Below are 26,232 nucleotides of genomic sequence, written 5' to 3' on the forward strand. Positions count from 1 at the left end.
CTCTTCAATAAATGGTGCTGGAAAACTGAACATTCATATGCAGAAGAATGAAACTTGATACCTATATCTTGCCTTATACAAAAATCAAATCCAAATGGATTAAAGACTTAACTCTAAGACCTCAAACTATCAAACTACTACAAGAAAACATTGAGGAAACTCTCCAGAACACTGACCTGGACAAAACATTCTTGAGTAATACCCATAAGCACAGACAACCAAAGCAAAAATAGACAAATTAGATCACATCAAGTAAAAAAGCTTCTGCAGAGCAAAGCAAAAAATCAACAAAGTGAAGGGATAACCCACAGAATGAGGGAAAATATTTGCAAACTATGCATCTGATAAGGGATTAATAACTAGAATATATAAGGGGTTCAAACAACTCTATAGGAAATTATCTAATAATCTGACAAAAATGGGCAAAAGATTTGAGTAGACATATCTCAAAAGAAGACATTAAATGGCAAACAGGCATATGAAAAAGTGCTCAACATCACTGACCATCAGAGAAACACAAATCAAAACTACAATGAGATACCATCTCACCCCAGTTAAAATGGCTTTTATCCAAAAGACAGGCAATAACAAATGTTGGCAAGGATGTGGAAAAAAGGGAACCCTCGTACACTGTTGGTAGGAATGTAAATTAATACAACCACTATGGAGAACAGTGTGGAAGTTCCTCAAAAAATTAAAAATAGAGTTAACATATGACCCAGCAATCTTAATGCAATCTTAATCCAAAAGAAAGGAAATTGGTATATCAAAGAGATATCTGTGTTTCCATGTTTGTTGCAGTACTGTTCACAATGGCTTAGATTTGGAAGCAAGCTAAGCATCCATCAACAGATAAATGGATGAAGAAAATGTGGTACTTATATACAATGGAGTATTACTTCAGCCATAAAAAAAGAATGAGATTGTCATTTGCAACACCATGGATGGAACTGGAGGTCATTACGTTAAGTGAAATAAGCCAGGCACAGAAAGACAAATATCACATGTTCCTACTTATCTGTGGGATCTAAAAATCAAAATAATTGAACTCGTGGAGCTAGAGAATAGAAGGATGGTTACCAGAGGCTGGGAAAGGTGTGGAGTTGGGGAGTGGTGGGGACGGTTAATGGGTACCAAAAACAAATAGAATGAATAAAACCCAGTGTTTCATAGTACAACAGGGGGACTATAGTCAATAATAATTTAATTGTGCATTTGAAAATAACTAAAAGAGTATAATTGGATTGCTTGTAACACAAAGGATAAATGCTTGAGGGGATGGATACTCAATTTTCCATTATGTAATTATTACACATCGCATGCCTCTACCAAAATATCTAAGTACCCCGTAAATATATACACATACTATGTATGCACACACAATAAATTTTAATTATTAAAAAAAAAGAAAAAACTTATCTGAATACACCTTTTCTGTATAGATTCAATTTTTGGAAACGTGTTAATGTTTCACATACTCAAGAAAAGAAAATTAAAATCAACAAGACAGGAAAATCCTAAAACTTGAATAGAAAAACAGAAGTAAATAAATAGTACTTTTATTTTAAATGAATAAAATAACCCACGGAACAGAGAGGAAAAAAATGAACTAACCCAAGTAATTTTTGATCATAGTATTTGTACAATATGCCTTCATGTTAAAAATAACAACGACAAAATCTTTTTTTTTTTTTTGAGACAGAGTCTTGCTCTGTCATCCAGGCTGGAGTGCTGAGGTGCAATCTCGGCTCACTGCAACCTCCGTCTCCCAGGTTCAAGTGATTCTCCTGCCTCAGCCTTCCAAGCAGCTGGGATTACAGGAATGCGCCACCACTCCCCCTGCTAATTTTTGTATTTTTAATAGAGACAGGGTTTCACCATGTTGGCCAGGTGTCAAACTCCTTATATCAGGTGATCCGCCCCCTTTGGCCTCCCAAAGTGCTGAGATGTGCATGAGCTACTGCACTAGCCCCAACAACAACAAAATCTAAACAAAATTTAAAGTCTCATTTTACAGAGGCATGGATTAGTATTCTGAAACTTCTTGTACATTCTAGGATTGAGTGAATAAATGAAATATTTTTAAGGAACAGGGAGTTAGGTTTTGCATGAAATATGGCAAAAGATAGAATGTTAAGTTGAAATCAAAGTCGTTGCACATATGTTCATTGCAGCACTCTTTACAATAGCAAACACATAGAATCAACCTAAATGCGCAACCTAAATGAGTAGATAAAGAAATGTGGTACATATACACCATGGAATACTATGCAGCCATAAAAAAGAACGAGATCACGTCCCCTGTAGGAACATGGATGAACCTGGAGGCCGGTATCTTTAGCAAACTAATGCAGAAACAGAAAACCAACGCGGTGGCTCAAGCCTGTAATCCCAGCACTTTGGGAGTCCGAGACAGGCGGATCACGAGGTCAGGAGATCGAGACCATCTTGGCTAACTCGGTGAAACCCCGTCTCTACTAAAAAAAATACAAAAAACTAGCCGGGCGTGGTGGCGGGCGCCTGTAGTCCCAGCTACTCGGGAGGCTGAGGCAGGAGAATGGCGTGAACCCAGGAGGCGGAGCTTGTAGTGAGCTGAGATCTGGCCACTGCACTCCAGCCCGGGCGACAGAGCGAGACTCCGTCTCAAAAAAAAAAAGAAAAAAAAAGAAAAAAAAAAAAGAAAACCAAATACTGCATGTTCTCACTTATAAGTAGGAGCTAAATAATGATAAACACATGGACACATAGAGAGGAACAACACACACTGGGGCCTATGGGAAGATAGAGGGCAGGAGGAGGAGGAGGATCAGGAAAAATAACTAATGGGTATGAGGGCTTAATACCTGGGTAATAAAATAATCTGTAAAACAAAACCCCAGGACACGAGTTTATATATATAAACTATATAATAAACCTGCACACGTACCCCTGAACTTTAAAAAATTAAAATGAAAAAAAAAGAAGTCAGAGGTGTTGGATTGCAATTGGAGATATCAGTGTAAATTCATGAGTTTTAATATATATTAATAGATATGCAGAAATGAATATTATATAGGTGTGTATATGTGTGTATGTGTGCATGTATGTGTGTACATATACACATCTATATTATATACATATTCTTTTAATTCCCCAGCTCTGTCATCTGACAAGACCTTGGAAGCAATGACACTGCAGTAGCAAGGAGCACATCCAGAGCCCAGATCTTGGTCTGCAGTATCCATCTCCACTAAAAGGAACCAGGGCTCCTCAGAAAAATGGGTCACTCTGGGTTGGGTGAGGGAAAGGATAAGGTAAGTCTTGAACATCCTGATATACTAAAAGTAAGAAAGTCTCCAAAGAATGATTTGGACATGTCAGAAGGACACAAAAGCCAGTCTGAAGAAACTCTCACTGGCCAAGTCTGGGACAATTTGAGTATGGAAACAATGATGGTAAAGATTAGAGCTTATTGAATAAAAGAAACAACGAGTCTACACCAATATAAATAGAAGGTCAAGGGGGAAGGAATAGCTTTTCATTACAGTAGAAAGCCAACTAACAAATGTAGAAGGGATGATCAGGTTAGAAAATCTCCATTTGTCTACCATCACAGTAATAATTTTAGCTAGAATCATCAATGGACATCATAATACATTCACATATTCTCAAAGTATTTTTTTTTATTTTTTTATTTTTAGAGACAGGGTCTCACTACATTGCCCAGACTGGTCTCAAACTCCTGGGCTCAAGCTGTCCTCCTGCCTCCTAAGTAGCTGGGCCTACAGGTGGGCACCACCATGCTCAGCTCTGATATGTTTAAAGAGTGTACATATTTTTAATGGTGGATTTATAAATTGGTATAAGTCTTTTGAAAAGCAATTTTGCAGAAGAATTCGCCCTTCTCTATCCCTCTACTTATATCGGTGTAGACTCGTGTCTTCTTGTTTTATTCAATAAGTTCTAATCCTTATCATCATTATTTCCATGTTCAAATTGTCCCAGATTTGGCCAATGGGAGTTTCTTCAAACTGACTTTTGTGTCTTTGTGACATGTCTGTATCATTCTTTAGGGACTTCCTTGCTTTCAGTATATCAGGATGTTCAAGCCTTAAAAGCCTTAAAAATATTCCCTGGGTCCTGGTAATGCTACACTGAGACTCTACCCCATAAAACAACCCTAATCACATAAAAAGCTTTATACAAAAATGTATTTGTAGCAGCATTTTCTTTTTAAAATAGCATTAAAAAATGAAATAATCTAAATGTCTAACCCTGAAAAAATGTTTATATACCTCCATAGCTTTTAAAATAAGGCTTACAAATATTACGTGAAAAGATTTTTGATATGATGTTGAATGAATTTTTTTTTTTTTAAAGCTGACTTCTGTCTGGGCACAGTACTCACATCTGTAATCCCAGTACTTTGGGAGGCCAAGGCGGGCAGATTGCTTGAGCTCAGGAGTTCAAGACCAGCCTGGGCAACATGGCAAGATCCTGCCTCTATTAAAAATACAAAAAAAAAAAGGAAGATCCAGGCATGGTGGTGCATGCCTGTGGTCTCAGCTACTCAGGAGGCTGAGGTGGGAGGATCACTTGAGCCGGGGTGGGTTGAAGGGCGTTGGGGCAGAGGTTGCAGCGAGCTAAGATCACACCACTGTACTCCAGCCTGGGTGACAGAGCGAGAACCTGTCTTTACTTTTCCTAAAATTATTAAAAAAAAAAAACAAAAAAAAAACGCTGACTTCTTTCCAGGCACAGTGTTTCACACATTTTGGGGAGGCTGAGGCAGGAGGATTCCTTGAGCTCAGGAGTTCGGGACTAGCCTGGGCAATATAGTGAGACCTGGTCTGTATTTATAAAATAAAAAAACAAAAACTGACTTCTGATTCTCTCACTATGGTGGGCTAGACAAGATACTTTTTAAAATACGAAAGGTAAAATAATAACTTTACGTCAAAAAATCTGGTAGACACCACCTTAGTAAAATGATTAAAGCTACCGTTACCAGTTATGGGGATCCTCAACATGTGCCTTCTAATAGGATACACTGAGCATCTCTTCTGTGGTATTCAAGGGACACTGTACAACATAATAGTCTGTCCTCTTGAAAAATTGTTTCAGATTGAAGGAGACTAGAAAGACATTACAACTGAATTCAATGTATCATCTTGGATTTTCTTTTGTTATAAAGAATATTGTTGGGAAAATTGACAAAATCTCATTAAGTCTAGAGATCGGAGAAGTCTAGAGATGTGTGTAGTATTGATAATTTTACTGTAATTATATAAGGTAAATCCTTGTTTGCAAGAAATAAACACTCAAGTATTTTAGGTTAAAGTGGCATGATGTGTAATTTACTCTCGAGCAATTCAAAACTTTATATATATGTACATATATACATATGTTTATATATATACATACATATACATACATACATACATTACAACATAATTATATGTTATACATATACACACATAGAAATTAAAAACAGAGAGGAGGGAAAAAGAGAGAAAGATAAAGCAAACATAGTTAAATGTGGTTGAAATGTATTCAGGGATTTTCTGTCTATTCCTGCAACTCTTGTAAATCTGAAATTACGTCAAAATGTTAAGTATGTAATTATCTATTGATCTTCTAGTCTACCAGACACACTAAAGGGAATGTATATACAAATAATTTTAGCATTCTTCTTCTTCACTAAAGTCAAGAAACATTTCAAATGTTAAGACAAAACCAATACAAAAAGAGGTTGACTTTTCTGATGTCAAACTAAAGGGGCCAACTGTCCCAATTTGCCCAAAAATGTCTGGTTTTAGCAATGAAAAGTTCCACATCCTTGGAAATTCCTTAGTCCTGGGTAAACTAGAATAGCTGTTCACCCTTTCTCAAACAATTTTCTGGACAATTAAAATTTTAATTTAAATAGTAATCTTTTCAGTTTTTATGTAGAAAAAGACTATGTTCTTTCTTCCATCCATTTTGGTTGGTGCCTCTCAACTATTCTTTTCAAAGTTGTCTAAGCATTCATTCAAACACAGTTGACTGTGTTACAAGTTGATATACTTTTCTGGAGCAATCTGCCAAGATATACTGAGAAATTTAAACAACTGTTCATAAATCTTAAGAATAGTTCTATTCCTGGGAGTTAATCCCAGGGAAATCATTACAGATTGCCCAAAAATGTGCGGAGAAATGGATAGTCATCATAGTGTCATTACAGTAAAATACTGGAATTTACCCAAAATGTCTAAATCTGGAGAAATGGATATATAAATTATGCTACAGCCATATAACTGCATGTTAGGTGGCCATTTTAAAAATCATGTTTTTGAAGAATGATATTAAAAAAGTTTGTGAAATATTGTTAAATTTTTAAAAAGTATTTCATCGGCCGGGCGCGGTGGCTCAAGCCTGTAATCCCAGCACTTTGGGAGGCCGAGACGGGCGGATCACAAGGTCAGGAGATCGAGACCATCCTGGCTAACACGGCGAAACCCCGTCTCTACTAAAAACACAAAAAATTAGCCGGGCGAGGTGGCGGCGCCTGTGGTCCCAGCTACTCGGGAGGCTGAGGCAGGAGAATGGCGGGAACCCGGGAGGCGGAGCTTGCAGTGAGCTGAGATCTGGCCACTGCACTCCAGCCTGGGCGACAGAGCGAGACTCCGTCTCAAAAAAAAAAAAAAAAAAAAAAAAAAGTATTTCATCAACATACAAAGTCATTTATACAGCATGAAGCCATTTTAAAAAATACATAAATATGACCGGCCTGATGCAGTGGCTCACACCTGTAATCCCAGCACTTTGGGAGGCTGAGGTGGGTGAATCATGAGGTCAGGAGTTCAAGATCAGCCTGGCCAAGATGGTGAAACCCCGTCTCTACTAAAAATACAAAAATTAGCCAGGTGTGGTGGCAGGCACCTGTAATCCCAGTTACTTGGGAGGCTGAGGCAAAGAATTGCTTGAACCCAGGAGGCGGAGGTTGCAGTGAGCCGAGGTAGTGCCACTGCACTCCAGCCTGGGTGACAGAGCAAGACTCTGTCTCAAAAATAAATAAATAAATAAATAAATAAATAAATATGAATATATGTATATGTGTGAATTTAAAATGAGACAATACATTGTTTACATACTGTATGCTATATGTGAATATACTATATATACAAACTGCATACTATTCCAAATTAACATAATACAATGCATAACCTGAGAATCTACCTCTGAGCAGTAAAATTATAGGTGAATTCTTATTCTTTCAATGTATCTATATTTCTAATTTTCAATAATGAATCCTATTTTATACTTTGAAAAAAAGTATAATGTTTAAAAGACTTCTAATTTTATGCAGTGTGATTATAAACAAGAAATAAATTGCTACAAGCTTTCCAAGAAATCAAGTTCATTATTTTATAGTGACATTTATACAAAAAACCCAAGATAGTAAGACTATACATGCAAACATAATGGGGAATAAAAGTTAAAAGTACAATAGACTGACGCAGAATTTGTTGAACCATACATCTCATATAGAGTAGGTTCTATTACCTCCCAGCTATCTGGCTCCAAGAATTCTTTTTTTTCTGTGGCTTTCAAAAACTCCTCCAGAGTCACCAATCTGTCTTTGTTAGTATCAACCTGATTAAAAGAAAATGTATACATAATACAAAGTAAATCTTTCTCATATTATTTAGACACTATCAACTGTCTTGTAATAGATGCCACTACATAAACATACAGAAATTAGGACTCACCTAACATCCACAGAAACTGGGGGAAAAAAAATAACAGAGCACTCAACATTATACTAGAATTACAAAATAAATATCTTTCTCTTCTATATAATTCAAATTGGAAAATATGAGATATCTATATACCTAATGCCCCCAAAACCACTAAGTTTCAGTCAGCTGATCTGAGTGGTTGACTGGTATCGTCTTCCTACTTTACCATAATATGTATAATCCCTCTTGAAGCCAAGTTCTTCAGTAAGAAAAAGAACCATTCTAGAAAGAGGACAGTTTTAGCCAAGAGTAAAGGAGGTTAAACTAAAATGCTCTCAACACTTTTTCTTAAAAAAACACAATTACGTAAATCAAAACTAAAGCTGACAACCACTCCAAATCCTCTTGCATAGTTGTTACAGCCTGTGGCAAATTTCATTACAAAGGTGTACTGTATAATGGTCAAAGAAATTCACTTGATAGTTGGGATGTCAGCAGTCAACAGACATCCCAATTTGGCATTTACAGCTCAAAAATTCAGATGAGGCCGGGCGCGGTGGCTCACGCCTGTAATCCCAGCACTTTGGGAGGCCGAGGCGGGCGGATCACAAGGTCAGGAGATCGAGACCACAGTGAAACCCCGTCTCTACTAAAAATACAAAAAAATTAGCCGGGCGCGGTTGTGGGCACCTGTAGTCCCAGCTACTCGGGAGGCTGAGGCAGGAGAATGGCGTGAACCTGGGAGGCGGAGCTTGCAGTGAGCCGAAATCGCGCCACTGCACTCCAGCCTGGGCGACAGAGCCAGACTCCGTCTCAAAAAAAAAAAAAAAAAAAAAAATTCAGATGAAAGTTACTGAAGCAAAATAGTGGGATTCAGTTACCCTGCATATGATGCCTATATCAGAGTTTTTGGCTTAGAGGGAGGAGAGGCAGAGCAAGAACTACAAAGAAAGGCAAATATTTAAATGAGGGTAGCCATTAGATGGACCATGGACATCTGAGCACAGACTCAGTGGAAGTAAGACCTTGTGATGATCTAAAAAGGAGTATTCCAGAAAAAAGAAATATTAAGTCCAAATGCTCTAAAATGGGAACAAGCTTGATGAGAGGTAAACATCAGAAGGCCAGTGTGGCCAGAGGAGAGAGAGTCACAGAGAGCAAGGCAAGGATGAAGTCACGAATCTTTCGGAAATAGGAGGGATTTGGGATCATATTATAAGGGAAATTGCAAGCCATTGAAGTATTCCTAAGCAAGAGAGCACATGACCTGATTTATGCTTTTAAGAGCTTATTCTGCCTACTTACAAAGAAGTGTCTGCAGTGGGGTAAGGAACAGAAGCAGAGATGCCAGTTAGGAGACTTGCTTGGACTTGATTGGTATTAAATAGTAGTGGAAGTAGGGGGAAGTGGTCAAATTCTGGATCTGTTTGAAAGATAGGTCAAATAGAACTTAACAGAGGAAATGCAGGATATGAGGAAAGAAGTTAAGGATGACTTAGCCTGAGCAACTAGACGAATTATGATTAATTTGTTGAAATGAAAAAGGCTGAGGAAGGAACAGATCTGGGTTTGAAGAAGATGTGAGTTAAACACAAGGAGAACTGTCAAGCAGATACAACCCTGGAACTCAGAGAAAGGAGACAGCTGAAGATAAAAATATTGAACTCACCAGCATACATGCAGATATAGAGCATATATAGAGACATGGGACTCCACACTACCACCTAAGGAAAGAATGAAGCTAGAAAGAAGAACACCGCCAAGGGATGGGAGCAGGGCAATGCAACATGTAGAACTTGGAAACAGGAAGAAGAGCCAGCAAAGAAGAGAGAGTGGGGTATGAAGAAATTGAGGAGGTGTGGTTTCCCAAAAGTGAAGAAACCATTTCAAGAAAGAGGGAGGCATCAAATGTTGCCAAGGGGTCAAGTAAGATGAGACCACTGGACTTGACAAGATAGAGGTCATCCAGTGGGAGGATTTTTAAATGGAATGATTGAGGCTACAGCACAGATTAAGACGAAAAGGAAAGGTGAAGAATTAACAGGAAGAGGAAGAATAGACAACTCTTTGAAGAGAAACAGAGAAATGAGGCAGTAACCAGAGGTTGTTTTTTGTTTTTGTTTTTCAGTACTGAAAAAAGGGTTTGGTTTGGTTTGGTGTGGTGTGGAGTGGTTTGGTTTGGTTTTGAGATGAAGTCTTGCTGTGTAACCCAGGCTAGAGTACAGTGGTGTAATCTTGGCTCACCGCAAACTCTGCCTGCTGGGTTCAAGCGATTCTCATGCTTCAGCCTCCTAAGTAGCTGGGATTATAGGTATACAGCACCACACCCGGCTAATCTTTGTATTTTTAGTAGACACGGGGTTTCACCATGTTTGCCAGGCTGGTCTCGAGCTTCTGACCTCAAGTGATCCACTTGCCATGGCCTCCCAAAGTGTTGGGATTACAGGCGTGAGCTATCATGCCCAGCCCCAAAAAAAAGGTTTTATACCTGATATGCAGTAACATCTTTATCTTTTAGAATATTTTAAAGTAGTTACAAATTATTTTATTCATACTAAAGGCATCTAGTATAATAATCTGGATCAAAAATGCAAACTTCAGCCTGGACAACATAGCAAGACCTTGTGTCTCCAAACATTAAAAAGTTAGCTGGCAGCCTGGGCAACATGGCAAAAGACATACCGTCTCTTAAAAGAAAAAAAAATTTTGGCCTGGTGTGGGGGCTCATGCCTGTAACCCCAGCCAGCACTTTGGGAAGGCGAGGTGGGTGGATCACTTGAGGTCAGGAGTTCAGGACCAGCCTGGCAAACATAGTGAAACCCCATCTCTACTAAAAATACAAAAATCAGCCAGGTGTGGTAGTGCATGCCTGCAATCCCAGCTACTCAGGAGGCTGAGGCAAAAGAATCACTTGAACTCGGGAGGCGGAGGTTGCAGTGAGCGAAGATCGCACCACGGCACTCCAGCCTAGGTGAAAGAGTGAGACTGTGTCTCAAAAACAAACAAAAAAGGCTGGTGGCTCACACCTGTAATCCCATCTATAATCCCAGCACTTTGGGAGGCCAAGGTGGATGGATCACCTGAGGTCAGGAGTTCAAGACCAGCCTGGCCAACATGGGGAAACCCTGTCTCTACTAAAAATAAAAAATAAAAAAAGGTGTGGTGGTGGGTGCTTGTAATCCCTGATACTCAGGAAGCTGAGGCAGGAGAATCACTTGAATCTGGGAGGTGGAGGTTGCAGTAAGCCGAGATCATGCCACTGCACTCCAATGTGGGTGACAGAGTGAGACTCCATCTCAAAAAAAAAAAAAAAAATTAGCCAGGCATGGTGGCTCCAGCTGGTGGTCCCTCCTCAGTCTCAGGAGGCTGAGACGGTAGAATTGCTTCAGCCCAGGAGGTTGAGGCTGCAGTGAGCCATGATTGCACCACTGCACTCTAGCCTGGGCAACAGAGCAAGACTCTGTCTCAAGAAAAAAACAAAAAACAAACAAACAAACAAAAACGCAAACTCCATTTAAATATAAATTCTGTATATTTTCCATCTTAAAGTAAGATTTATTGCAAGAATTAAATAATATATAGAAATAATATATTATCTTAAACTTTTAAAACATACCTCATTCATTACATGTTCCCTCATTCTAAGCCTTTCTTCTTCCATTTCTACCATATCATCCTCTTCATTTTTAGGGTCATATACTTTCTCCAACTAAAAAGAAAAATTTTAAATGAACATGAAAGGAAAGAAAGTAACAAGAAAAAAAAAGAGAACAAGAACATTGAATACTTAATAAACTCATTTACCTCTTTAGTAAATAGGGCTTCTAATTCTTGCTCATCCAGGAATCCATCACTATTAACATCTAAAGTTTAAAAGTTACAAATGTAAAAAAAGATTTTAATACCTTAGAAAATAATTAAAATACAATGATTTATAAAAGGTTTACAAAAGTAGTACTGATGTGAAGCATCAATAGAATGCAGAAAAATATTTCTTCTTTTTCATGAAGCTTTAGATCAGCTCAACTGATAAATATGCTATATTTATTTGTAACTCATAATCATTTGTGAGGAAAGCATATCTTGACCATGTTTTCCAAAAATATAAAGTAAAGCAATATTCTATGAGAGTAGAAGTAAAATGTAATATTATAGTATAAAGCCTATCAGATATAACCTAGCTAGTCACAGTATACAGTTTTCAGTTTACAGAGAACTTTGCAATAATTCATATGACTCAACAGTAAAAGCCAGTATAAAGACACAGCTACTGATCTAAAATTTTATACTGCAGGTGAGCAACAAAGACTATCATATTACCCTAGAAAAACTCTAACCATTTACTCTCACTAGATAACTCAATAGCAGACCTTGGCAGAAATCAATTAAGAGGAAAGTAAATATTTTTTCAAACAGCAGATATAAATATTAATATTTGTATCAAATTGTTACCATGTAATTTGAAAAATGTCTTGGGGTCAAAGTCATTAGGATCCAATCCATCAGTCTCTTCCCATACCTCTTTTAGTTGATCTTTGCTTCCCTGTGAACCAATTTAAAAAAAAATTGCTCAAAACAAAATATAATCTATCTGTACAGACTCAAAATATAAATTTGAGGAACTTTGCATAAGAATCAAGATTTCAGTACTAATAACACGATAAAATTCCGCTGATACAAAGAAGTATCTTTATCTAAAAATGGTTTCATAAAGTCACAATCCTTACTGGATGATTAACTTTAGGGTGATTTTCATGCTTTTTCTTCATTTCTTCAAATTTAGACTCTTCTTCTTTTCTCTTTTCTTCATTCAATGTTTTTAAATATTCTCTCCTTTCATGTTCCTTCATCATTTCATATTTTTTAAATTCTTCATGTCGAGTCTTGTCATAGTTTTCCAGATCACTTGTTGCCTGAAATGCAATAATGCATTTAAGTTAAATAAAAACATGCATTTGAAAAATGTAAATAAAGCCATTCTTGAATATAGCATACTCTTGAACAGAAGTGGTACAGGAAAGCAAAAACATACTGGACTCCTCTTTTTTAATTCTACCATTTCATTTTAGTCAAGTTCTTCAAGTTCTTTTTTTTTTTTTTTTTTTTTTTGAGACAGAGTTTCACCCGTCACCCAGGCTGAAGTGCAGTGGCATGATTTCAGCTCACTGCCACCTCTGCCTCCTGGTTCAAGTGATTATCCCACCTCAGCCTCCTGAGGCCTTGAGTAGCTGGGATTACAGGCACTTGCCACCACCCCCGGCTAATTTTTGTATTTTAAGTAGAGACAGGGTTTCACCATGTTGGCCAGGCTGGTCTTGAACTGCTGACCTTGGGTGATCCGCCCGCCTTGGCCTCCCAAAGTGCTGGGATTACAGGCGTGAGCCACCACGCCTGGCAATTTTCGTTATTATTATTACCAGAGATGTAGGTATTCAAATAAACTAAAAGTTCAAAGCTAGCCCCAACTTTAAGAAACTCCTCATAAGGAAGTAGTATATAAGTTGATTTCAAAAAAAAAGAAGAAAGGAACTATATCAAATCTAGACAGTACAGAAAACTTAAATAGCTTCTAACCATTGAACTAATCTAATACTTGCCAGGTTACAACTAATTCCATTCACACATAATATGAGAGGTCCACAAACTCTTATCTAAAATCTCTGAGGCCAAATGTGCTTCAGAATTTTCTACCTTAAAGAAAGGGAATATGGCATATATGCCATATTATGGAATATCCCTGTAGCATCTGTAATCAAACAGCCTAGTATTTCTTAAGCAAAATCTATAAATACTCACACTAAGTAGGTTAAAATAAAAACTGTAAATAGTATTACTGTCGTTGGTTTATTCAGGTCAGGTTTCAGTTTTTACAGCTTTTGGATTTAGGAATTGTGGATAAGGGATTTTAGACCTGTATGTACATATTAATATCTGTATTAATAAGGGTTAAGCTACCTTCCTTTAAAGATCTTCAACAGAATATATAAAAGTTATATTTCCATTTCATTGGGTTTACTTATCAAATTACAAAACCTCAAAGGCACAATAAAGACAAAACTTTTTGGAATTATTCTCACCGCTTTGATTAGCATATCTAAATCTGTGGATTCAAACTTGTCAGGATTCAGGTGGTTTAGGTGATCAAATTGTTTTAGAAGAGCTTGGTGGTCCATGCCTATATCTGAAAGAAAATGAGAAAACTGTAAATGATCAATTTCTAGAAGCTAGAAAAATTATAATAATTATACATAAGAAAAAGATTTCATATTTATTCCTATAGGATTTTATGAGGAAATACAAAGTTTTAGAATAAAGGCTTATATTTACTTTATGAATATTGCATATGTTATTCTAGTCAAAGGCAGTGTCCTTGAACCTAGAGTGGAATACAATTTAATATGTGTATTTTTTAAAATTCTCTCATTTTTTTTTTTTTTTATTTTTTTTGAGACATGGTCCTGATCTGTCACCCAAGCTGGAGGGCAACGGTGCAATCATGGATCACTGCATCCTTGACCTCCTGGGCTCAAGCAATCCTCCCACCTCAGCTTCCCAAGTAGCTAGAACAACAGGTGTGCACCACTATGCCTGGCTAATTTCTTGTTTTTAATTTTTGGTAGAGACAGGGTCTCACTGTATTTCCCAGGCTGGTCTTGAATTTCTGGCCTCAAGTGATCCTCCCACCTCAGCCTCTCAAAGTCCTGGGATTACCATGCCTGGCCTTATGTATATTTTATTTATTTATTTATTTGTTTATGATGGAGTCTTGCTCTGTCACCCAGGCTAGAGTGCAGTGGCACAATCTCTGCTCACTGCAAGCTCCGCCTCCCGGGTTCATGCCATTCTCCTGCCTCAGCCTCCCGAGCAGCTGGGACTACAGGCACCTGCCACCACACCCGGCTAATTTTTTGTATTTTTAGTAGAGACAGGGTTTCACCATGTTAGCCAGGATGGTCTCAATCTCCTGACTACGTGATCCGCCCGCCTCGGCCTCCCAAAGTGCTAGGATTACAGCCGTGAGCCACCGCGCCCGGCCTTGCATATTTTAATGTTATATCTAAAACGACTACTTGACTATCAGCATAGTTAATAACAAACCCTTTTTAATTATCTTAAAACTACTAAATATCTTGCTTTTAATTAGATAAACTCTAATATAGTGTCCTTATCAAAGTTTTAAGTAGAATTTCTAAAAATAATTGCTCTAAAGCTTACATGAAAGAATTCCTTGTATATTGCTCCAATGGATCCCTTATGAAACAATAAAAATCTAATTTAGGTAAATTCCTTTTAATTATGACTTATTTTTAAGGAAATATCAATTTTTTTAACTTTTAAAAAACAAGTTACGGGCCGGGCGTGGTGGCTCAAGCCTGTAATCCCAGCACTTTGGGAGGCCGAGACAGGCGGATCACGAGGTCAGCAGATCGAGACCATCCTGGCAAACCCGGTGAAACCCCGTCTCTACTAAAAAATACAAAAAGAAAACTAGCCGGGCGAGGTGGCGGGCGCCTGTAGTCCCAGCTACTCGGGAGGCTGAGGCAGGAGAATGGCGTAAACCCGGGAGGCGGAGCTTGCAGTGAGCTGAGATCCGACCACCGCACTCCAGCCTGGGCGACAGAGCGAGACTCCGTCTCAAAAAAAAAAATAAAAATAAAAAAAAATAAAAAAATAAAATAAAAAACAAGTTACAATTTACTACAGTGAAATGGGTGAAGTGATGCTGGATTGTTTCAGTTGTATTACATAGTGGACACATGTAATGGATACACAGTGGATATACACACAAGACAGCTCACCAGAAACAACACAATATGAGCCCTTATAGAATTGAGCAAAATGGGTACACTGTCGAAGTTGGAAATCAGCTCTCACTTAGGAAGAAGGAATATACAAATATGGAATGGTGAAAGGCAAGAAAGAAATTGGTAGATACGATGGGAATTAGCATTATCTGTGGGAACTCAGCATTTCTAAAATATGTACATTTAACATGTATATGCACATGTTTCACATGTATATGAATATGGATGTGTGTATATATGTGTATATGTGTATAGACATGCAAGTTTCCTAGCTCTGTGCAATTAAGGTGCCAAGAAAATACACTCCAGTAGCAAGGAGCGCACCTAGTGCCAGCTCTTGATCTAAAATATAGTTGCCTATTAAGAAAAACCAGTGCTCCTCAGAGAAATGGCTCATTCCACAGCTGGGGCAGGGTAGGTACGAGTTGATCCTGGAACATGTTGTTATGCCAGAAAGTGAAGAACTGCTAAATCTGGTTCAACCAAGTTTTCACTGAATTCTAAGTATGGCACTGTACTAGCAGTTCTACTTATGAAGAAAATACTTGTTTTTTTAAGACTTAGCCCTAAAAAAATATGACCAGACAGTGAAATATATAAAAAGACCCTTAACCTCCCTCAAAATAAGATAAATATATATTAAAACTGCACTGTTATACTATCTAACAGAATGGAAAACTCCTAAAGTTTGATGACACATGCCATTAGTAAGGTTGTGAGGAATTATTGCTGGTGGATATATGTATTGATACAACCTCTAGGGAGGCAAATGTGGCAATATCTATCAAAATTACAAATATATATAATTTGATTTGGCAATTCCACTGTGGGGAAATTATCCTACAGATAATCTTATATGGATACACAGTGACATATATACAAGATAGTTCACTAGAAATAACCTAAATGTCAATTGACAGGGGCCTGGCTAAATAAATTATAGTATATCCATATAATGGAGTTCTATGCAGCTGTAAAAAAAAAAAAGAGAGAGAGAGAGGTGGTCTCTATGTACTAATACAGAAAGATATTCAAAATATATTATTAAAAGAAAAACAATGTACAAAAATGTGTATTTCCTTTTGCATAAAAAGAGAGGGACAATAAAAAAATTTTATTTGTATTTGCTTATATACAAATAAAGAAACTCAAGAGTCAGGCACAGTGGCTCATGCCTATAATCCCAGCACTTTGGGAGGCTGAGGCAGGAGGATCACTTGAGACCAGGAACAGGAGTTCAAGACCAGCCTGGACAACACAGCAAAACCTCATCTCAATGTAACTTAAAAATAAATAAATAGATAAACCCAAGAAGGATGGTGCTAGGGGACATTGGGAACTGACAGAATACAAAAGTATCAGGTAGATTTTTGCTCTATATTTTCTACATTTGAACCACGTGAATGGGCCAAGCATGGTAGCTCATGCCTGTAAACCCAGCACTTTCAGAGCCTGAGACAAGTGGATCGCTTGAGCCCAGGAGTTCAAGACCAGCCTGGGCAACACAGCCAGACTCCATCTCAATAAAAAGAAAAAAAAAAAAAAAAACTGCCTACTTTAAAAATTACCCCCTCCCTAAAATTAAGACTATGTAAGCCCTTCCTCAAAGTATCAGATATTTCAATTCATACTGAACCAATGAGAAAATATTCCTTAGTTTCTAAGTTACATCAGACTGTTTTCTTTCTTTTTTTTTTTTTGAGACAGAGTCTCACTCTGTCACCCAGGTTGGGGCACAGTGGCATGATCTCGGCTCACTGCAACCTCCGTCTCCTGGGTTCACGCAATTCGCCTTCCTCAGTCTCCCAAGTAGCTGGGACTACAGGCACATGCCACCACACCTGGCTATTTTTTGTATTTCTAGTAGAGATAGGGTTTCGCCACATTGACCAGGCTGGTCTCAAACTCCTGACCTCAGGTGATCCACCCACCTCAGCCTCCTAAAGTGCTGGGATTACAGGCATGAGACACCATGCCCAGCCTAGACTGTTTTCTTTATGCAATGAAATTCAGTACCCATCTTGGAATGAAGAGGATACTGTTAAGACTGAGGGGATGGAAGTTGTCCCGGGGATAGAAATCTCCACACATCTTAGGCCTGGCTTCAAGTATGGAATTACTGTGCATGCCTAAGTACCCCAAGTAGCATGGCATGATTCAATTTACTTCTCACTGATATCCTTAATTTCAGGATGATGAGTATTTGGCATTTGTTTTCTAAGATTATACGTTTAAAATGTAGATTACTACACTCTTTCCCAGAGCCAGAATCTCTGGAGGTGAGATCTAGCAATCTATATTTCTAAAAAGATTTCTTGGAGATTCTCATGCATGCAATCTGAAGTTTTAGAACTACTATTCCAAGAGTTAAACGTTCAGATGTTTATTAATGACAACAAACCACCCAGATAACCAACCTATGGGAGGATATCACAAGGATGTATGAACAAGCTTGAAAGATCTCCCACTGGCTAAATATACTCCTTGATTTTGACTCATAATTAGAAAGTTCATTCCAAGGTAATACAGGAAATTCACCTATGCTGTCACATAGTACTTTTGTGATTTTATTTTCTACATTTAAATCTTTAATTCATTTACAATTATTCTGATAAAGCATTATAAGAGATATGGCTTTAACTATACCTTTGTCCAAATGGCTAGCAAGTTATACCAAGACTACTTAGTTAAAAATTTGTTGGGTGTGGTGGCTTACACCTATAATTCCTGCACTTTAGGAGGCCAAGGCAGGAGGATCATTTGAGGCCAGGAGTTCCCTCAAACCAGCCTGGAGAACACAGTGAGACCCTGTCTCTACAAAAAAATTAATTAATAAAAAATAAATTAGCCAGGCATGGTGGCACACTCCTGTAGTCATAGCTACTCAGGAGGCTGAAGTGTGAGAATCTCTTGAGCCCAGGAGTCTGAGGGTGCAACGAGCTATGATTGCACCACTGTACTCCAACCTGGGCAAGAGTGAGACCTGTCTAAAAAAAATAAATTAATAATAATAAAAATAAAAACCTATCTTTATCCCACTAATAATAAGATGCCACCTTTATATTAAACTAAATTATATTGTGTATTTAACTCTACTTCTGCAATGTCTATTATGTTTCACTGATCATTCTACTTTTCTGCCTAAGCCATACAGTTTTAATGACTGAGGCTTAGTGACATAATTTAATATTTAATATTAAAGATTTAATAGATATTAAAGATTCGATTTCTAATATCTAGTCCTTCACTGTTCTTTTTCAGAGGTATCTAAGTTTTCTTACTTGTGTCCTTTTTCTTTTTTCTTTTTTTTTTTTTTTGAGACAGAGTCTCACTCTGTCACCCAGGCTGGAGTGCAATAGCGTGATCTTGGTTCACTGCAACCTCTGCTTCCCAGGTTCAAGTGATTCTCCTGCCTCAGCCTCCTGAGTAGCTGGGATTATAGGCATGTGCTACCACGCCCAGCTAATGTTTGTATTTTTAGTAGAGACAGGGTTTCGCCATGTTGGCCAGACTGGTCTTGAACTCCTGACATCAGATGATCCGCCCACCTTGGCTTCCCAAAGTGCTGGGATTACAGGCGTGAGCCACCATGCCTGGCCTACTCATGTCCTTTTTCACATGCACTTTAAAAAATTCACTTGGCTAGTGCCAGAAAAATAATGTATATATTTTTAGTTGGATTGTGTTTAAATTATACATTAATCTAGAGAAAATTGACATGTTTATAACATTGAGTCTTTGCCTCAAAAAGCAATTGTGTCCTCCCACTTGTTCAAGTCTACTTTTGCATCCTTCATGAATATTTTAAAGTTTTTGTCTGTCAGTTTTGCACATTTCTGAATAGGTTTATTCTGGACATTTTATCTCTGTTGCTATTGTAAATGGAGTCCTCTTCTTCCATTCTATGTTCTAACTGGCTGTTATGTACATATGGAAAATATTGATTTCTACAGATTAAGTTGACTATTATTTTCCTATTGAGGGGCTCAATTTTCCTATTGTTTATAGTGAATGTTTCCATTAATTATTTTCGGTGTTCCACATATATATAAACATCATATCATCTGTGAAAAAAGATGGTTTTATCACCTCCTTTCCAATTACTTTACCTCCAGATTCTTTTTATTTGTATAAATGTTTTGGCTAGGTCAGGCATGGTGGCTAACGCCTGTAATCCCAGCATTTTGGGAGGCCGAGGCGGGTGGATCACCTCAGGTCAGGAGTTCAAGACCAGCCTGACCAACATGGTGAAACACTGCCTCTACTAAAAATAAAAAATTAGCCGGGAGTGGTGGCAGGTGACTGTAATCCCAACTACTCAGGAGGCTGAGGCAGGAGAATCCCTTGAACCCAGGAGGCGGAGGTTGCAGTGAGCTGAGACTATGCCACTGCATGCTCCAGCCTGGGTGACTGAGACTCCGTCTTAAAAAAACATAAAAAATACAATAAAAATTTAAAAATTAAAAAAAAATTTTGGCTTGTACCTCCAAAGCAATGTTATTTAGTGGTGGTTACAGTGGACAACACTGTCTTGTTTCTAATTTCAGTCAGGATACATACTTGTGCTTCCCCACTAAGTATGATGTAACTGAGTTAGATATAGCTGATTGTGTTACAGAAGTTATCTATTAATTAGTACTTTATTACTTTAGATTATGAATTGGTGTTCAATTTTGTCAAATGGATTTTCTGCATCCATGGAGACAGCCATATGACTTATAACTTTTTTTTTTCTTTTTTTTTGAGACAGTCTTGCTCTGTCACCCAGGCTGGAGTACAGTGACGTGATCTCAGTTCACTACAACCTCTGCCTCCTGGGCTGAAGAGACTCTCCTGCCTCAGCCTCCTGAGTAGCTGGGATTACAGGCACGTGCCACCACACCCAGTTGATTTTTGTATATTTAGTAGAGATGAGGTTTCACCATGTTGGCCAGGCTGGTCTCAATCTCCTGATCTCAGGTGATCCACCCGCCTCGGCCTCCCAAAGTGCTGGGATTAGAGGCGTCAGCCATCATGCCCAGCAAGATAACTGTAAGATATCCTTGCATTTCGGAAATTCTATTTCATAGGTATTTAATCTTCTCATAGTCTAAAAGAATAAGAATTCTAATATTTGTTCCAATTTATCATTTGTCCTTTGACTTTATGACTTTTTTTGATACATCAAAATTTTAAAGATTTTTTTCTCCTTAGGACTATTTATATGATGATTTATAATATTAGATTTCCTAATATTAAGTCAATCTTATATTCCTGAAATAAATTCAACTGTTATGAGATAGTATTCTTTAGAGACATAATAATTTTGATTTTGGTATCAATATATAGCAAGAATGTGGAAGCTTTCCGTCTTTTTATATTCTCTAGAATAGATTAAATAGAATTGACAACCTGCTCTTTAATGGTTTGACAGAATCACTCAAATCATTAAAGAGTAGACAGATAGTTTCCTTAATGAAACTATCTTATTCTGAGAGCCAGACATGGTGGCTTGCATATGTAATCCCAGTAACTCAGGATTATTTGAGGCCGGAAGTTTGAGACCAGCCTGGGCAACACAGCGAGACCATATCTCTAAAAAACGTAATTAAAAAAACAATTAGCAGGGCATGGTGGTGCAGGCCTGTACTCCTAGCTACTTGGGAGGCTGAGGTGGGAGGACTACCTGAGCCCTAGGAGTTCAAGGCTGCAGTGAGCTATGATCATGCCCCTGCACTCCAGCCTGGGTGACAGAGGAAGATCTCGTCTCCTAAAAGATTTTATTTAAAAAAATAAAGAAAAGAAATGGTCTGGATCCTGTGTTTTTTTCTGGGGCTAGATCTCTGAAAAATTTTCTATTCCATGTATGAAAATTCTTCTAATTAGATTTTCTTTCTCTGCTTTCTTTTGGTTTCCTTTGATATTATTTTTCCTCCTTTAAACCAGTTGTTTAATTCATTACTTTTCATTCTTCCTTTTCATTGCTATAATTATGGCTAATTACATTGATTTTTGAATGATATAAAATGTATTATCTATTCAAAACATTAAATTCCAAAAATTAAGAGAAGCCAAATCAATACTAACAAAATTTTGACTAGAAGAACATAGATGGCACGTACTAATATAAACTGACCTCAACAACCAAATACTAAAATTTTCTAGCCAGGCCTGCTGGCTCATGCCTGTAATCCCAGCTCTTTGGTCAAGGTAGGAAGATCGCTTGAGCCCAGGAGTTCAGGACCAGCTCAGGCAACATAGCGAGACCCTGTCTCTCTAACTAACAAAAAAATGTAGCCAGGCATGGTGGCATACATCTGTGGTCTCAGCTACTCAGGAGGTTGAGATAGGAGCATCACTTGAGCCCAGGTGGTCAAGGCTGTAGTGAACTGTGATTGTGCCACTGCACTCCAGCCTGAGCAACAGGGCAAAATGCTGTTTCAAAAGGAAAAAAGAAAAATATATATATTCCTACCTTTTGTTTAGCACTTACCTTGAAGGGAATCCAACTTAGCTTTAATTAACATTCTTAACCTTCCTACTTCTTGCCTTTTCAGTTCATCAAGTTTTGTCCTCACATGGTGACTTACTAAATCCAGTTCTTTGCTTAGCCTCCCACTCTGTTAACAAAATTAATAAATTAGTTTTATCTATTACATTTCATTTTTAGACAAATGCAACAGCTTAAAAACAGGGTTAAAATACATTAGTGATAAATACTTTTGACTAATTTAGATACATTTAATATTATAAAAAGAATTTCTTTCAAAAGATATTAGCTTTAGGGCTGGGCATGGTGGCTTACACCTGTAATCCCAGCACTTTGGGAGGCTGAGGTGGGCGATCACCTGAGGTCAGGAGTTCGAGACCAGCCTAGCCAACCTGGCGAAATACCGTCTCTACCAAAAACACAAAAATTAGCTGGGCATGATGGCACACGCCTGTCAATCTCAGCTACTTAGGAGGCTGGGACAGAAGATTCACTTGAACCCAGGAGGCAGAGGTTGCAGTGAGCCAAGATTGCGCCACTGCACTCCAGTCTGGGCAACAAGAGCGAGAATCTGTCGCAAAGAAAAAAAAAAAAAAGGCTACGTGCGGTGGCTCATGCCTGTAATCCCAGCACTTTGGGAGGCCAAGGCAGGCGGATCACCTGAGGTCAGGAGTTTGAGACCAGCCTGGCCAACATGGTAAAACCCCGTCTTTACTAAAAATACAAAAATTAGCCGAGTGTGATGACCCATGCATATAATCCCAGCTACTCGGGAGGCTGAAGCAGGAGAATCGCTTGAACCCAGGAGGCGGAGGTTACAGTCAGCCAAGATCATGCCATTGCGCTCCACCCTGGGCAACGAGAGTGAAACTCCATCTCAAAAAAAAAAAAAAAAAAAAAAAGATTAGCTTTAACTCTAAAATCCAGATGTCTGAAAAACCATGTAATTTAGAAAAGCATCATTAAAGCACAAAGCAGAAACTCAAAAGGTTAAATTGTAAAATGGTATAGCCACTTCAAAACAGTTGGCAGTTCCTCAAAAAGTTAAACATAGAGTTACCATGACCCAACAATTCCATTCCTAGATATATAATTAAAAGAACATGTTAACACAATAACTTAAACATAATATTCATAGCTGCATATTCATACTAGTCCAAAAAAGCAGAAACCTAAATGTCAATATCAATAATGAATGGATAAACAAAATACAGTATACCAATACAATGGTATGTTGTTTGGCCATAAAAAAGTATAAAATCCTGACACATGCTACAACATGAATGAACCTGTAAAACATTATGCTAAATGAGAGAAACCAGACACAACAAACCATTTATTCTATGAGTCCATGTATACGCAATGTCCGGAACAGGCAAATCCACAGAGATGAACAGTAGATTTATTGTGGTTGGGGAAAGGGGCGCAATTAGGAGTTACAGCTTAATGGGCACACAGTTTATTTTGGGGACAATGAAAATATTCTAAAATTAGATAGTGGTGATGATTGCATGACTCTGCGGGTATATTAAAAAACTACTGAAATGGCAGGGTGCGGTAGCTCCCACCTGTTATCCCAGCACTTTGGGAGGCTGAGGTAGATGGATCGTTAAAGCGCTGGAGTTTGAGACCAGCCTGGCCAACATGGTGAAAACCCATTTCTACTAAAAATACAAAAATTAGCCAGGTGTGGTGGCACATGCCTGTAGTCCCAGCTACTCAGGAGGCTGAGACAGGAGAATCGTTTCAGCCGGCGAGGTGGAGGTTGTAGTGAGCTGAGATAATGCCACTGCACTCCAGTCTGGGTGACAGAGCAAGAGTCCATCTCAGAACAAAACAAAATAAAACAAAAAAACAGACAAAAAGACACTGAATTTTATGCTTTAAAAAGATAAATTTTATGGTATATGAATTACATGTCAACAAAGTATTTATTTATTTATTTATTTATTTTATTTTATTTTATGAGATGGGGTCCAGTCTGTCACCCAGGCTGGAGTGCAGTAGCATGATCATGGCTCACTGCAGCCTCAATCTCCCAGGCTCAAGCAGTCCTCCCACCTCAACCTCCCGAGTAGCTAGGATTACAGATGCATGCCACCATGCCTGATTAATTTTTGTATTTTTTGTAGAAAACAGGGTTTTGCCATGTTGCCCAGGCTGGTCTCGAACTTCTGAGCTCAAGCAATCCACCCACCTCAGCCTCCCAGAGTGCTGGGATTCCCGGGAGCCACTGCACCCGGCTTCTTATTTTTTAAAAAAGTTAAGTTGGTCAGCACCATTAGGGCTAAAAAGAACATTTAAATTAAAAGTCAGTTGGCCTCTATAAGCATTAGTCATTCCATATATAAAAGCTTTTCAAAATTTATCTTTTTTAGGTCCCCTTTGATTGCTTTCTTCATAGATGAGTGATTAGTAGGAAAACTAGGAGAATATACTGTTACAGAATCAAAAAGAGCAGTATATTTCAAGGAGAGAATAGTCATTATTATTAGATAAAACAATGGTTGTCAAAATGTAGTCCCCAACTGGAGCAGCATCACCAGGGAACTTCAGAAATGCGGGCCCTAGAGTTACTGAATTGGACACCCTGAAGGTAGGAACCAGAAATATGTTTTAACAAACCCTGAAATCTAAAAACTATTGAGATAAATAAAGGAGTCTGGTAGAATGAGGAATCAAAGGTGTTAGGATGTTCACTAGATTTGGCAATTAAGAAGTCACGGATGCCCTCCATGAAGGTATATTCAGTGGAACAGTGAGGGCAGTACCATAACCTTTCCAGTTAGGGAATGTTTGGGAAGTGAAGAAATGTAATATGATTTTCCTTTCAAAATGCTTAGCTGAAAAGGAAAGAGAAGCCAGGCACGGAGGCTCATGCCTGTAATCCCAGCACTTTGGGAGGCCAAGGCAGGGGGATCATTTGAGGTCAGGAGTTTGAGACCAGCCTGGACAACATCTCTACTAAAAATACAAAACTCCTATCTCTACTAAAAATACAAAAATTAGCCAGACAACGTGGCCCACACCTGTAGTCCCAGCTACTTGGGAGGCTGAGGTGGGAGGATCGCTTGAGTCTAGGAGGCAGAGGTAGCAGTGAGCCAAGATTGTGTCACTGTACTCCAGCCTGGGTGACAGAGTGAGACCTTGTCCCAAAAAAAAAAAGGAAAGAGAAAATTCTAACTTTTTTCCTTCATTTTTTTATGAAACGAGAGTTTTTCTTGGTTATTTGTGATGATTCTACTGGTTTGGGTTTTATTGTCTAGTTTTACTCATTTTTTATTTGTTTTGTAAGAGATGAGGTCTCACTCTCTGTCATACAGGCTAGAGCAGTCATATAATCATGGCTCACTGCAACCTCAAACTCCTGGGCTCAAGTGATCCTCCCACCTCAGCTTTCTGAGCAGCTGGGACTACAGGCACACATCACCACATCCAGCTAATTTTTTATATTTTTGGTAGAGCTAGGGGTTTCACTATATTGCCTAGGCTGGTCTTGAACTTCTGGGATCAAGCGATTCTCCCACCTTGGCTTCTCAAACTGCTGGGATTACAAGTGTGAGCCACTGTGCCTGGCCTCAGACAATTTTTTTTTTTAATTTGAAGGATAATTTTTAATTTAATTTTTAATTAAATTAATTTTAAATTTTAATTTTTTGTAATGACAGGGTCTCGCTATGTTGCTCTGGCTGGTCTCAAACCACTGGCTAGAAGCCATCCTCCTGCTTCAGTCTCCCAAACTACTGGGATTACAGGTGTGGACTACTGCGCCCGCCCCTCTTTTATTATTTATTTATTTATTTATTTATTTTTAAAGACAAAGTCTCACTCTATTGCCCAGGCTGGAGTGCAGTGGCACAATCTTGGCTCACTGCAACCTCTGCTGCCCAGGTTCAAGCAATTCTCCTGCCTCAGCCTCCCGAGTGGCTGGGAATTACAGGTGCGTGCCACCACACCCGGCTAATTTTTCTATTTTTAGTGGAGACAGGGTTTTATCATCTTGGTCAGGTTAGTCTTGAACTCCTGACCTCAAGATCCACCTGCCTCAGCCTCCCAAACTGCTGAGATTACAGGCTTGAGCCACTGCACCCAGCCCCTCATTTCTTTTTTATTGTGTAACTGTTTAACTTCATTTTGGTTCCCCCTAACCCTTCACAGAAACAGGAATTGAATGTGAAAGGAAGAGAGTTATAAAAATATTCCCTGCACCAATCTAGGAAGCATATTTTCTTCTTTGCCTGAATATCTCTATGTAGTA

General features: G+C 38.4%; 1 protein-coding gene across 17 annotated transcripts in view; it reads right to left on the reverse strand.

The window, feature by feature from the left end:
• NUCB2 (nucleobindin 2) overlaps positions 1-26,232 on the reverse strand; it is a 56,883-nt gene that overhangs the window by 9,172 nt on the left and 21,479 nt on the right. For 10 of the 17 annotated variants that reach the window (XM_065528435.2, XM_005578504.5, XM_005578502.5 and 7 more), the window contains 7 exons: positions 21,978-22,104; positions 13,778-13,881; positions 12,428-12,613; positions 12,153-12,243; positions 11,505-11,563; positions 11,317-11,409; positions 7,525-7,614 (listed from right to left, as the gene is read on the reverse strand). In XM_065528435.2, coding sequence (XP_065384507.1) covers positions 7,525-7,614; positions 11,317-11,409; positions 11,505-11,563; positions 12,153-12,243; positions 12,428-12,613; positions 13,778-13,881; positions 21,978-22,104 — 750 coding nt within the window. The remainder of the gene's footprint in view (positions 1-7,524; positions 7,615-11,316; positions 11,410-11,504; positions 11,564-12,152; positions 12,244-12,427; positions 12,614-13,777; positions 13,882-21,977; positions 22,105-26,232) is intronic. The other 7 variants (XM_065528437.2, XM_045371547.3, XM_074014141.1 and 4 more) reach the window with 1 other exon arrangement.

Source organism: Macaca fascicularis, chromosome 14, assembly GCF_037993035.2.
Source record: "Macaca fascicularis isolate 582-1 chromosome 14, T2T-MFA8v1.1".
Classification (NCBI taxonomy): Eukaryota; Metazoa; Chordata; class Mammalia; order Primates; family Cercopithecidae; genus Macaca; species Macaca fascicularis.